The sequence below is a fragment of the Vipera berus genome, assembly GCF_964194415.1.
Source record: "Vipera berus genome assembly, chromosome: 1".
NCBI lineage: Eukaryota > Metazoa > Chordata > Lepidosauria > Squamata > Viperidae > Vipera > Vipera berus.
Genome location: NC_138202.1, coordinates 255,316,230 through 255,330,814, shown reverse-complemented (window position 1 = coordinate 255,330,814; position 14,585 = coordinate 255,316,230). Strand labels below are relative to the sequence as shown.

Below are 14,585 nucleotides of genomic sequence, written 5' to 3'. Positions count from 1 at the left end.
ACAGTAGAATAGGAAGTTGGCAGAATTTCTTCTCCAGGAAAAGGCAGAAATAGAAATAAAGTATTAAAGTAAGCAGAAACAGTCTGGATATCCAGGATGCTAATTTGTGCAAGTGTGCCTGTATGCCGTTTGCCATGTTATAAACTCTTACTGTGCTGCTTAAACAATTCTGAGGGAAAATTAAATAGCCAATTCTCTTGTTTTAGCATGTTTGTACTACTGAAAGGAGCTACTAAGGAACAATCATTTAAAATTGGTCAAGAAATTGCTGAAGCAGTAACAGCTACCAATCCCAAACCAGTAAAATTGAAGTTTGAAAAGGTAAGACAAGTTTGAAAAGGTATTTTTGCACTCAAGATAGTTTTACTATTAATTTTCTCATGCAATATTTCAAAGCACTTTAATTTTATAATAATTTCATTGTGCTTATATTTATTAGACTAAATTAGGAGTCTTTCACATGTTCAAATCATGTGAAAGGTATTTCATCACACTTATTAGCCCAAATTGACTTCTACAGGTAGACTTTGACTTACAACCATTCGGTCAGCGATCATTTGAAGGGCGTTAAATTGTTGCCTGTAGTTATGGCCATTGAAGTGTCCCCACAGCCATGTGATCAATATTCAGGCACTTGATAGCCTATCCTCACTTATGGCTGCAAGGATGCTTGAACTCCCCCCACCAGCCTATCTCCCCTTCTATCTATAGCCTTTTGGCCCCCTGCGTTCCATGTCTCCTGCTGCCCTAACTGACTTTTGCCCTCTTGCTCCCGCTGTGGCCGAACATGGTCAGCCTCACTTTTCGTAAGGCAGCTGCCGGCCTGATGAAACTTTCTTTTCGAGATTGCACGTGGCAGTTTCTTCAAGAGACCTGAGGAAGATAGCCCCGTGAAGGGCCAGGATGGACATGTCTTGTGGGAGCAAATAGATGGCAAGGAGCAGCTGCTGCAGCAGTGCTGGAAGACAAAAGTCTTGGAGGACAGGGTGGCACGAGCAACTGAGGCTGGGGTTGGGGTTGGGTTTCACACTGCACAAAGGGACTTTCTGGTGCAGCATAACTCTGGTGCTTTTCATAGCTTCAGAGCTATGACACACACCGGGAAGCTCCTTCGGACAATGCGAAGCCAGGCCTGGCCGAGCCCAATAGCATGGCACAGAGGGCAGTCTTCCAGGTACTACAGCAACTAATTTTGCAAATGGAATTCTAAGCCTGTCACATATGGACATTATCACTCAAGAGTCTAAATTAAATGCTTTGTCGGAAGATTACATCTAAGGATTTTTATGAAAGATGTATAGTTTTAAAAACATTTGCAGTTTTGATACAAATTAACATTTGTTTCCCTATTATAGGTTTATTTGCCATGTATATTGCAAACCAAAAAGAGATATGTTGGCTATATGTATGAAACGTTGGATCAGAAAGATCCAGTATTTGATGCAAAAGGCATAGAAACGGTCAGAAGAGATGCTTGTCCTGCTGTTTCCAAGGTAAAATAGACATGAAGTATGCATTTTTGTTAGAGGGTTCATTCTTTGGTTGACTAAGTACCAATTGTGAAAGGAGGGATGACTTCCTTGTAAATTGTCCAGAGCATTTTAATTGTCATGATATACAAGTGTAATGTTGCAAAATGCCACCATCATTTCAATTATCTTTAAATGAGTTTCGAAAGGACAACTGAAAACATGCTTTCTTTTTCTTTTCCAGATACTTGAGCGTTCCATTAAGCTACTATTTGAAACACGTGATATAAGTCATATCAAGCAATACGTGCAAAATCAATGCATGAAATTATTAGAAGGGAAGGCTAGCATGCAAGACTTCATCTTTGCAAAGGAGTACCGAGGAAGTTCTGCATACAGACCTGGTGCTTGTGTTCCAGCTCTAGAGATCACAAGGTAGTGACAATAAGTAATAGGATGTTAATATTTCATTTGATATTAAATCATATAAGGGTGAGTAGGAAGAAATACTAGGATATCTTCAAGGAATATTGAAAGGTTTCATTTTGTTAAGGTATAAAATGTGGGGATGGGTGTTTGTAGATTCACATTTTTAGCATCAGCCGGGTCTAAATTCTATGTGTATATGTATGTATTTTAGTTATTTATGACCTTCAATACGGGTAGTCCTCAACTTAGAACAGTTCGTTTAGTGACCATTCAGAGTTGCCATGAAAAAAGTGACTTAAGACAATTTTTCACACTTAACCATTGCAACATCTCCATGGTCATTTAATCAAAATTCAAACGTTTGGCAATTGGCCTCTATGACAGTTGCCGTGTCCCAGGATTATGTTTGCAAACTTCTGAAGTCAGATTCACTCAACAACTGTGTTACTAACTTAACAACTGCAGTGATTCATTTTACAACTGTGGCAAGAAAGGTAGTAAAATGGGGCAAAGCTCCCTTAACAAATATCTCACTTAGCAACAGAAATTTTGGCCTCAATTGTGGTCGTAAGTCGAGGAGTAGCTGTATTTTTATAAATAATTCAAAATGGCGAACATACCAAATACTCCTTCAGCCTCCTATTTTTCGCACAAGCACCACCCTTTAATGTGGGTTGGGCTGAGAGAAAATGACTGGTCTAAAGTCACTCAGCCATCTTTTATGCCTACGGTTGGGCTGGAACTCAGAGTCTCCTGAGCATTAACTCCTAAATCAGAGTGGCTCTTGCAGCTTAGTTTTCTTATCTTAGTTTTAATTTATGATTCTTTCATTTGTATATTTTGCATAGTAATAATTGGCAGAACCTATGTAAAGGAACTGCAAGAAATAAATTTAAAAATAAATATAAAAATATAAAATTAGTGTATTAAAGTTTCTTTGAATTTTTGGGTTTTTGTCACTTCCACATGCAGCAAATAGATTTTGAAATCTAATGTTGTATCTCCCCACAGAAAGATGCTTGCTTATGACCGACGGTCTGAACCACGTGTTGGTGAAAGAGTTCCATATGTTATTGTTTATGGCATGCCAGGATTGCCTCTCATACAGTTGGTTAGACGGCCCATAGATGTTTTGCAAGACCCAAATCTGAGACTGAATGCAACCTACTATATAACCAAGCAGATTCTTCCTCCCCTGGCTAGGATCTTTTCTCTCATTGGCATAGATGTTTTCAGTTGGTATAATGAATTACCAAGGGTAAGTGAAGTAGTAAATATAATGCATGATTGTAACAGTGGAAGTGAAAACAATAGGGATATTTACAATATACCAATTTTAAAATGTATCAAGTTACCTGGGTTTCAGACTGAATTCAGTATTTAAGAGTGGCAAGATTTGAGCTGAATTATTCAACTTCTTTACTTCCTCTCTTACCACTTCAGATGTCAACAGACAATTTTTTAAAAGATTTTTTTTCAATACAGCTAGCGTTGAATTATTCAACGCTAGCTGTATTAAAGAAGCATGAAATTTCCAGCAGCTGCTTCGTTGTGTTAATGGCAGAAATGATGGACTTTTTAGAGAACATCGCCATCCTCATAGTTTCCACCACAATACATTTTTGAAATATTATTTCTCTGGCTCTTTGAAGACACAGATAACAGGGACTATGAAACCAGAACTGCACCAGGTTGTTCAACAAGCTACTGCAATGTACAACTGCCAACTTTTAAAAAGCAACTTTTAAGCACTGCTTGTGCACTTCATTTTTTTAGTCCACGAAAGAGCATTATGTATTTGTATGTTACAACTACTAAAGTATATAATAATATACTAAAGTACAAATAAATCATGTAGTGAAAAAGTATCAGAACAAACCTAACAGTACTGTCTGAGACAGGTCCACAAAGTACTTACCGTTTTAAGCCTCCTCCCTGGTTCCAAACAAGCCTTAAACAAATTCTAGCAGAAGAGCAAAACCACAAACTGAACAGCATTCTCCCACTATTCTAATGCATTAAGTTGCAGAGTGATAAACTTAACTGGCCAGCTTCTTAAATTGATGTTTAGAGAACTTTCTAGGGGGAAAAGTTACAACAATACTTGAAACTATACAAAGCCAGAAAATCCAATGAATCTCTATATCGCCCTTCAGTCCTTCTGAAGCAATTTGGAGGTGTTGTTGTTAGCTGCGAAGTCGTGTCCGACCCATCGCGACCCTATGGACAACATTCCTCCAGGCCTTCCTGTCCTCTACCATCTTCTGGAGTCCATTTAAGCTCGCGCCTACTGCTTCAGTGACTCCATCCAGCCACCTCATTCTCTGTCGTCCCCTTCTTCTATTGCCCTCGATCTTTCCCAGCATTAGGCTCTTCTCCAGTGAGTCCTTCCTTCTCATTAGGTGGCCAAAGTACTTGAGTTTTAGCTTCAGAATCTGGCCTTCTAAAGAGCAGTCAGGATTGATCTCCTCTAGGACTGACCGGTTTGATCGCCTTGCAGTCCAAGGGACTCGCAGGAGTCTTCTCCAGCACCACAGTTCAAAGGCCTCAATTCTTTGGCGCTCAGCCTTTCTTATGGTCCAACTTTCACTGCCATACATTGCAACTGGGAAGACCATAGCCTTGACTATACGCACTTTTGTTGACAGGGTGATGTCTCTGCTTTTTAGTGTGCTGTCTAGATTTGCCATGGCTTTCCTCCCCAGGAGCAAGCGTCTTTTAATTTCTTGGCTACAGTCCCCGTCTGCAGTGATCTTGGAGCCCAGGAAAATAAAATCTGTCACTACCTCCATTTCTTCCCCATCTATTTGCCAGGAATTGAGAGGGCCAGATGCCATGATCTTGGTTTTCTTAATATTAAGTTTCAACCCAAGTTTTGCACTCTCCTTCTTCACCCGCAACAAGAGGCTCTTTAGTTCTTCTTCACTTTCTGCCATTAGAGTGGTATCATCTGCATATCTTAGGTTGTTGATATTTCTTCCGGCAATCTTAATTCCAACTTTTGATTCATCTAGCCCTGCCTTTCTCATGATGTGCTCTGCATATAAGTTAAATAGGCAGGGCGACAGTATACAGCCTTGCCGGACTCCTTTCCCAATTTTGAACCAATCAGTGGTTCCGTGTCCAGTTCTCACTGTTGCTTCTTGACCCGCATATAGGTTTCTCAAGAGACAAATAAGATGGTCTGGTACTCCCATCTCTTTAAGAACTTGCCACAGTTTGTTGTGATCCACACAATCAAAGGCTTTAGCATAGTCAATGAAGCAGAAGTAGATGTTTTTCTGGAACTCCCTAGCTTTCTCCATGATCCAGCGTATGTTGGCAATTTGATCTCTAGTTCCTCTGCCTCTTCGAAATCCTGCCTGTACTTCTGGTAGTTCTCGATCCACATACTGCTGAAGTCTAGCTTGTAGGATTTTAAGCATGACTTTACTAGCATGAGAAATGAGTGCAATGGTGCGATAGTTTGAACATTCTTTGGCACTGCCTTTCTTTGGAATTGGAATGTAAACTGATCTTTTCCAATCCTGTGGCCACTGTTGAGTTTTCCAAATTTGCTGGCAAATTGAGTGTAGCACTTTTACTGCATTGTCTTTTAAGATTTTGAATAGCTCAGCTGGAATACTGTCACTTCCACTAGCTTTGTTGTTGCTCAGTTTTTCTAAGGCCCACTTCACTTCACATTCTAGGATGTCTGGCTCGAGGTCAGTGACCACCTCATTGTGATTATCAGGGACGTTAAGCTCATTCTTGTATAGTTCTTCTGTTTAATTTTGCCACCTCTTCTTAATCTCTTCTGCCTCTGTTAGGTCCCTGCCATTTTGGTCCTTTATCATGCCCATTTTTGCATTAAACGTGCCCTTCATTTCTCCAATTTTCTTGAAAAGATCTCTGGTCCTCCCTATTCTATTGTTTTCTTCTATTTCTTTGCACTGTTCATTTAAGAAGGCATTCTTATCTCTTCTAGCTATTCTCTGGAATTCTGCATTCAATTGGGCGTATCTTTCTTTTTCTCCCTTGCCTTTCGCTTCCCTCCTTTCCTCAGCTATTTGCAAAGCTTCCTCAGACAGCCATTTTGCTTTCTTGCATTTCTTTTTCTTTGGGACGGTTTTGGTTGCTACCTCTTGTACAATGTCGCGAACCTCTGTCCATAGTTCTTCAGGCACTCTGTCTATCAGATCTAATTCCTTAAATCTATTTGTCACCTCTACTGTATATTCAACAGGGATATGATTTAATTCATACCTGAGTGGCCTAGTGCTTTTCCCTACTTTCTTCAGTTTAATTTGGAGGTACTTGATTTAATTTAACACCTTGGAGATTCCATTGGCTCTCCTTTAAATCAAACCATACCTTCAAAACTGAAACTCAGGCTCTCAAAGATAAAATAAATTTGGTTGAGCTTTGCTAATAGTTCTTGATATATTATATATATATATATATATATATATGTGGAAAACATATGTAACCTACTAAATATATTTTGCTTTGTTTGCTGTGCCATATAGATCCAGAAAGTGTCCACAATGTCTCGCACTGAGCAAGAATGTCGAAAAGGGACAATTTCCCAATATTTTACCACTCTACATTGCCCTGTATGTGATGAATTGACTCAGCATGGAATCTGCAATAAATGTAGGAGCCAACCGCAGCGTGTTATCGTAATGCTAAATCAGGAAATCAGAGAGTTGGAGCGTAAACATGAACAAATAACCAAGGTGGGAATAAAACTGGTAGAGAACAATAGTTTGTTTAGCTTTTAGTAACTGGGACACATTATTTGAAACAATTTATGAATTTTTACAAGTGGAGTTCTGAAAGATAGAGCAGATAAACTGTTACATGTTAATTATAATTATTAGATACAGTTTTCTTAATGCATGTAGTACGGAGGCTGGAACTCTTAAAAACAGTTTAAATGCTTTCTAACAGAGTAAGAAGAAAAAAAATAACTTTTTGCATACTTTTTATGTGGAAGGACTGGGAGCTTTGTTTAGTGGCTTTACTCAGAACTTGGGGGATATTTTTTTAACTTTTCACATTTTTCTGACTTGTACTGTAATATCTGCAGTAAACAGTGATAACGACCAAGGATCAACATGTAAAATTATGTTGTCACTCAAATAATAATATTATGTAATTGTGTTTCAATGTCTGATGGATATGAAAAGCATGGCATTTTTGTGACAATGTCAAACCCCCCCCCCGCCCGAGGACACTGATTGTATAAGATTATGAGAATTGTGCTCTTCGTGGCACTTTATTATACTTTTATTAGACTGCTTTTTTCTTTTTATTTGCTCTTAATTTCTATCCAGAGAGCATTTCAACAAGCAAGAGGCATTTTACATTCAGTCAGAAGCTGTGATGTGCTGATCAGTCTAAATGTGGTCTATATCAACGTTGTATGCATTCCTTACTCCATTCCGTCAGATTTTTGTATTTTTGCTCTAAGACGGGGAGGCTTAGAAGAATTTTAACAAAAAGCTAGTTTCCCATGATTTAAAATAAAACCTGGAAGGAAATCCATAACCTTTCTGTGCATTTTTCATTTAATACAAACTTCAAAATATCCAACTTACACCATACTGAATACTTTTTAAAAATTGCATTTTTTAGAAACATGTGTTTTGCATATATCTTTTCCATCTCTATTGTTCTGTACCAATATGAGAGTATGCAGCATGTACCCTAGTGGATGTCTGTACATTGCTCCTGGTTATGCTGTAATTAGATCCAGAGTGGTAGATTATAACATGTCACTCCAAAGGAAAACAGTGGCAGATTTTTTTCCATTCCATATTTCCCACATCCCTCTCTTATTGCAACATTCTGTGCAGTTGCCTAGAGGCTCCAAGGCTGAAAGTTAGACTGGATTTAAAAAAAATCCCAGACGACTGTTGCCAAGAAAACATTACAGGTAGTCTTCAACTTACAACCATTTGTTTAGTGCCTGTTCAAAATTACAACAGCAATGAAAAAAAGTGATTTATGACTGTTTTTCATATTTACAACCATTGCAGCAACCCCAGTCACATGACACTGGGGCACTCGGCAACTGGCATATACTTATGATGGTTGCACTGTCTCAGGGTCATGTGATCACCATTTGTAACCTTCCCAGCCAGCTTCTTGACAGTCAATGGAGGAGGCCAGATTCACTTAATGACCACACGGTTCACTTAACTGCAGTGATTCGCTTAACAGCTATGGCAAAAGGATCATAAAATGGAGCAAAACTCACTTAACAATTGCCTTGCTTAGCTATGGAAATGTTGGAATCAGTTGTGGTCTAAGACAAGGACTACCTGTAATACATTAATGTAACCATTACAATTTGACCCAGGGAAACTTTTTATCTTTTAGCATATAAAAAGGTTTCAGTTATCCAGTAAGGTTGGATCACTTCATAGTCCTCTAGATACTGACAAGCATTTGAGGCATACAGTATTTTTCAGTAAAGAAACTTATGTCAGTATTTTGGAAATTAAAGACTTAACAAATGGTTGAGTCCAGTATAAATTTTATTTTAATATTTAAAGTAATGGCATTCATCCAATGGACCATGTGTGCCATTTACCATTATGCATCCATAACGGTCTTCAACACCATATTTCATTCTGATTTTCAGGGCCCACAGATCTTCAGGGTCTGTGGAAGACCATAGATTTGAAATGAGTTGGTAAGGATTTGGTGGAAATCATGTGTTTTCATGCATGAAATCAGAATCACCTTGTGTCAATCCTTAGAGCAGTAGTAGGCAGTGTAGTCACCCATATTCCAGGGCATACAATACTTAAAAGCTTTTTCCAAAATCAAGAACTAGAATCTTGAAAAATTGTACAATTTCATGAATTATCAACATTTTTAACATGTTTTCTTTCTTTTTTGATGGCCACATCACTGTTTGACCTGCATTTGAGATGTTCCTGAGCCAATCTTAGTTTTCCCAGCCTCCTTTTATTTATTTTATTATTATTTTTTAATTTATTTATTTTCTAAGAGGCTGAGAAAATTTAAAATATCTTCTTTTCTGTCTGGACTTGTGCATAATTAGTTTGAATGCTAATTATGGTTTTTTTTCCATTTAAGTGTACTTTGCATTAATTGATTATATATTCCCCTAGATATGCAAGAATTGTACAAGTTGCTTTGATCGACAGATACCATGTGTTTCATTGAACTGTCCGGTGCTTTTCAAAGTCTCCAGAGTGAGCCGAGAACTATCTAAGGCACCATATCTTCGCCAACTACTTGATCAGTTTTAGATTGCATATGTCACAGGATTCCAGGTGCTATTTTTGTTTTCAGTGTTTACCATTCTAAAACCGTCATGCATGGTCCTTCAATTTCATCTTGTCCAGGATTTTCATACATTGTTGACTTGTTCTAAAAATAATGAATGTTTGTTCTAAGTAAATTAAAAAAATACATTCGGTAATCTGTTAATAATTCATTCTTAACGATGCCATTCTTTTGCCTTTTTAACATTGTTTTATAATACAAATGTTGAAATAACTGTGTTAACATCTTGTAGACCCATTTCAGAATTTTAAAAAAAAAATTCCCTGTGGATTTCTGTAGTAATACTGAAAATCTTTGGGAAAGTGCTATTGTGTTTTATTGAACTATCAGGATGTGTGTTACTGGTATCTCATCAACTTTAAATTTTGACTGCAAAATATTTTGTAAATACACTTTTTTACTTTTCAAATAACTGACTAAAATAATGTGCAATGGATTTTATACAGTTTTAAAGTTGATTGGGATATTTCTTCATTTTGCTTGATTCCAAGTAGATTTGTTGTTTTGATGAAACTGCAAACAGTAGTAAGTGTAGCATTTTTGAAACATTTTTCTAAAATCACTGTCTTGCTTTGGCTATTAATGGGGGCATTGTGAGGAACTGTGCAAAGACATTTTTGTTATAAAACTGTGGGACTGTTGCAATACTTTAAATAAAAAAATCCATTTTTGCTTTTGTATAGACGTTTCTATTGCTTCTAAATATGCTTAAATATTTCATTATGTACTGTACAGTTAAAATTTATTTGCCATCATAAGAAAATGTGTATTTAGAATATTTGTACAACTGTATAAAATGAGAAATTATGTGGTCACAATACATTTTTTAATTGGAAATCATTTTGTTTTTAAAAATTATTGCAACCATAGTAAATTTAATAAAATCAAATAAATGTGCATTTTTAAATCTCATTGTAGTTGAACTGGAATTTTTTAAACAATATTACTAAAGTGACATGAATCTCTTTAATGAGTAGAAATTGTTCAGTGTTGCTATTCAAAAAGTCTATTACAAATATGTAAAATAAAGAGTATTTTGATCTTCTGAATTTTACTGAAGAATTTCCTGAAAGAATATGGCCCTTAAAAATATATGAGCTGGCAAACGCTATAGCCTACCGATCTTTGGAGGAGAAAAATGGGTGCAGAAATAGCTAGATTATTCAAGCAACTACAGTGAATATAAAAACTCATGAGCTGCACCATAAAATTCTGTCAATACTTGTGTTTATATGATGGTGAAAAGTAGTAGCATCACATTTATTTTCAACTTGTTGAAAACTGAATATTTTTTGCTCTAACTATAGAAATGTTTTTTTAAAAAGTGTTCATCCCAAACTAAACAGTCTAAGTGTCTTATTAAATCAGTAGCTTTTAAGTGTTCAAGGCCAAGAGGATTGAGACACCCTATACCCCAGGAAGCAATGTATTTCAGTTATGGGGGCAGCCATAGATAAACAATATCTAGCTTTTAGGAAATGGGATGTGAGGGTCCCCAGTTCATGATATTAGAACTTGGTGCTTATTGTATGCAATTGGTCAGGAAAGATAATCCAATAAGTATCCTGGAGTGACTGTACAATTTTAAAGGTAATGACCAGTATGTTGAATTGGATTTAGAACCAAACCAGCAGCCTTCCATCCTTCCGAGGTAGGTAAAATGAGGACCCAGATTGTTGGGGGCAATTAAGCTGACTTTGTAATAATGCCGCTTGGGTGTGTGTGTGAAAGCCCTAATAAGCAGGCATATACATAGAATGAAGGCTACTGCTAAGCTTGTAAGCCACCCTGAGTCTTCAGAGAAGGGCGGGATATAAATGGAATTAAAATAAAATAAATAAATAAATAAATGTACCACAGTTGTCAGACCTACCAGTAGGCAGACAAGTTTCATATTATGGACTAATTACAACTTCAAGATTGTTCCAAAAGCTGTCGTGTGTAAAATGTGTTATATCTGGTGTGAGGAATGTCACTTTTGTCAAGGCCTCCCGTAGAAAAAGGCTTGAAATAATACACCAATGAAAACTGGTCATGGTCTCCACCTAATGGTATCAACAGTTGTGCCTTGCCCCAATTAACAGCTTCGTTTAAATGTTAACAGGGAAGAAAGCTGAGTCCTATGAAGCAATCCCAGATACAACATTCATTCCCCTTGCGGGAGTCAATCCATGCTTAGTTCATAAGTGTAGCATAGAATGTTATTAGAAAGAAATTCCTAATGGGAGACAAGCACACATTGCTTTCCCTTTTGGGGTCTACGGTCAATAGTCAAACATTCAATATCATATTTATACTGTACCAACTAAAACTTCTCCAGGCTTCAAGCAAACCACAAATATTTGTTACTATCAGTATAGAAATTAGTTTCTAAGCTTTGTCCTCTGTTCATAGTGCACAACTGCTCAATTATTACTTGTAGTCTTTCTCAGAGATTTCCTAATATCATTGTGAAGAAGCAAAACACAATATAAATGGTGACAAAAATTGTTTATTTCCATATTATTCAACAACGCCAAATGAAACTATCCAACTTCGGTACAAGCAGAGCTATTGCTAATTAGTGCTTTCATTCTCTAATACTTGCAAGCAGTTCCAAAACAACAACAAAAAACAGTGGTATCAAATATTCAGAGAGATTGTAATAGGACTTATGAGAATACATTCCCTTCATCTTGGTTCCCACAAAGGTCATGGATCATAGCAACCAAAGCCATTTTTTATGTTCATTTATCAAAATCTATCAAATTCTGCAAGACAAAGATGAAAAGGACTGAACAGAAAACCAGGAAAAAATAGTGTTTTCCTCCAGCAAAAATATCCAGTGGATCTGAAGGCCTAGTTGGCTACAACCAGACAAAACACATGGAATTGTGTAGCTATAGCTTCTGGATCTTGGCTATCAGTCTATGGTTATTCTTTCACATAAGGTCAATTTATGTAACATTTGCATTTCCTCCCCAAACTCAATGTTTTATATATAAACCGCCCTGAGTCCTTCGGGAAAGGGCGGTATATAAATCTAATAAAATAAATAAATAAATATCTTTATACATCTTTCTTTTAAAAAAATACTCTTTTCCTACAAAACTATTCAATCTAGAACAGGCATGTCAAACTGCCGGCCCACGGACCAGATGCTTCGCACCAAAACCGCAGCTCACGTGATGTCGCACGTTTGACACACCTGATCTAGAATTTTTCTAATTTGATCCAATGTAAACCATTCTTTTAATTTTGCAATTCATGAATATATTAAATGAAAATGTCCAAATTTACTTTTTAATTAGATTACATTTTAGGTTCCTAAGCCAATTTCCCTAAATCAATCAGTTGTCCGTATTTGGCTTAATACTAAATTTATCTTTTATCATTTATCATTTACCTTTGTTTCACTCATTGTTCAATGCCATCAAGTCAAGCCAAATGCTTCAGCAGCTATTAAGAAGAAACACTGCCACCTTATCTTGGCTGTAGTGATTATCTATAGGTTCTTCATGTATGTTATCTCTCTGAAAATGTCTGTTTACCTTATCTGTTATTTCTCCCTATTTCCTCCAATTTTATCAAATAGATCTTTTTTCCTACCCTAATCACCTCAGGGCTTATTGAGTTGCCTCAAGGCTTATTGGTCAGGGACTTACTGCTTGCTGCTTCTGGCAGTTTATGGTATACTTAATAACCATCAAAGCTTTTTTCCTCTGTTTTGTCTTTATATTCAGCTTTCACTGTTGTAAAGGACTATTGGAAGAAAAATATCTGTTAATGTCACAGAAATATTCTCATCTGTCATGAAATAATCTGAATTTTGTTATTGCCTCCCCTCCCCAGAATTAATCATCTATTTGTCTCGAACACATATCCATTTTTAAACCTAAATAAATAAAAAACTTCTACAGCCTTACTTGCTACAGAACTGTTGAAGTCCACATGTGGCTGCAGCTGAAAAACACTATTCTTCACCATCAGGTTTAGGTCTATAAAATGTACAGCTTGTTTATTTTATATAAATAATACATTATCTTAAAATTTAGCCCTGAGATTACATTTTGTATTTTCACTTCCATTAATATTAGTTCTCCTAATATTCTACTAAAAGTGGTTATTAAAGCAATTCTTCTATTTAGTACAATCTTGGAATAGAAATTTACACAACTCCAACAATCTTTCAATATCCTATTTTTTTCCAAATTCTGTTCCTACAGTAGCTTGTTTACTGTAAAGGTTCTCAAAAACATGCTCAAATATGACACATCCAATAGTTTTAATAAATTCCACATATGTATAGGCCGCTGTCTGTATTTGTGCAGCTCATGAGCCAAGAATGATAGGCAGGTGGCCCAGGCCTATTGGTGGCTTCCTTGTTGATAACAGTGCCATTCAATGGTTGCCATGCTTTCCGGCCTGCAGACCTTTCAGCCATGCCCACAGAGGCAGAGGGGCAGGATCTGACTCTCTATTGCTCTTCCTGACCCATGAACTACACAATCGAAAAACTTTCTAGAGTCAATAAAAAAAATAGTTGTCTTCTGAAAAATTTAAAAAAATTGTATATATTGACAATATTTGTAGACCAGACATTCCACCTAAGGCCAATAGCATGCTAAAATATTTTTAACCATAGGAACACAAGGAAACATGGTGTTACCTATGCCTTGTCCCTATGTGCCATGACAGAAAATGTACTGTGGAGAAGGGATTCTTCTCTTACTATGTTTAGACTAGATGGGCAAAATCAATTATGGCATTTAAGCTGCAGGCAACAGCTTCACTTGCAGCTTCTCTCTAACCTTCTTTTTGCCCCCAAATCCTTTCAAGTAGCATTTAAAAGCTCCACATCTCATGCTTATATTGACTCCAGCCCACCTGCCACTCCACCTTCTACAACTCCTGTGAGAATCTATCCCTATCAACAAAGTAAGTACAAACAGTTTTTGTCTGGTATTTATAAGTATGCAACAAGCACCAGCAAGATGCTATGATGGAGTGCAGGCTCATTACAGCACATGCATTTTACATCACTGCATTCTAATCTCTATATCAGTGTCATATCAATATAGAGTAGTTAGTATATTAAAACTTTGGAACACTATAAAATTAAACAGCTCCATAAGTATTACATGAGTAATTTCCTGTTTGGCAGCTTGCCTCTTGTAGATCACCGTCTATTGCAGGGGTGTCAAACTCAATTTTATTGAGGGCTGCATCAGCATTGCGGTTACCCTGGGGGGGGGCAGGTGGGTGTGGCCAGGATGGGCATGGCCTACTGGGTGGGCATGGCTGGAGTGCGTGTGGCCTAGTGGGTGGACAAGGCCAGCTTTACATCATTCATGTCAAGAGTGCCTATGGGGGCTTGGGCAGGAGTGGGACAGATCTGAGGGT

At 37.1% G+C, this 14,585-nt stretch overlaps 1 protein-coding gene across 1 annotated transcript in view; it reads left to right on the top strand.

Annotated features, from left to right (window-relative positions):
- Window positions 1-9,883, top strand: part of REV3L (REV3 like, DNA directed polymerase zeta catalytic subunit) — a 79,658-nt gene extending 69,775 nt beyond the window's left edge. Inside the window, exons 27-32 of the mRNA XM_081314054.1 lie at window positions 207-321; window positions 1,356-1,493; window positions 1,714-1,904; window positions 2,910-3,156; window positions 6,407-6,616; window positions 9,026-9,883. Coding sequence (XP_081170180.1) covers window positions 207-321; window positions 1,356-1,493; window positions 1,714-1,904; window positions 2,910-3,156; window positions 6,407-6,616; window positions 9,026-9,166 — 1,042 coding nt within the window. The 3' untranslated portion in view covers window positions 9,167-9,883. The remainder of the gene's footprint in view (window positions 1-206; window positions 322-1,355; window positions 1,494-1,713; window positions 1,905-2,909; window positions 3,157-6,406; window positions 6,617-9,025) is intronic.
- Window positions 9,884-14,585: the final 4,702 nt, after the last annotated feature.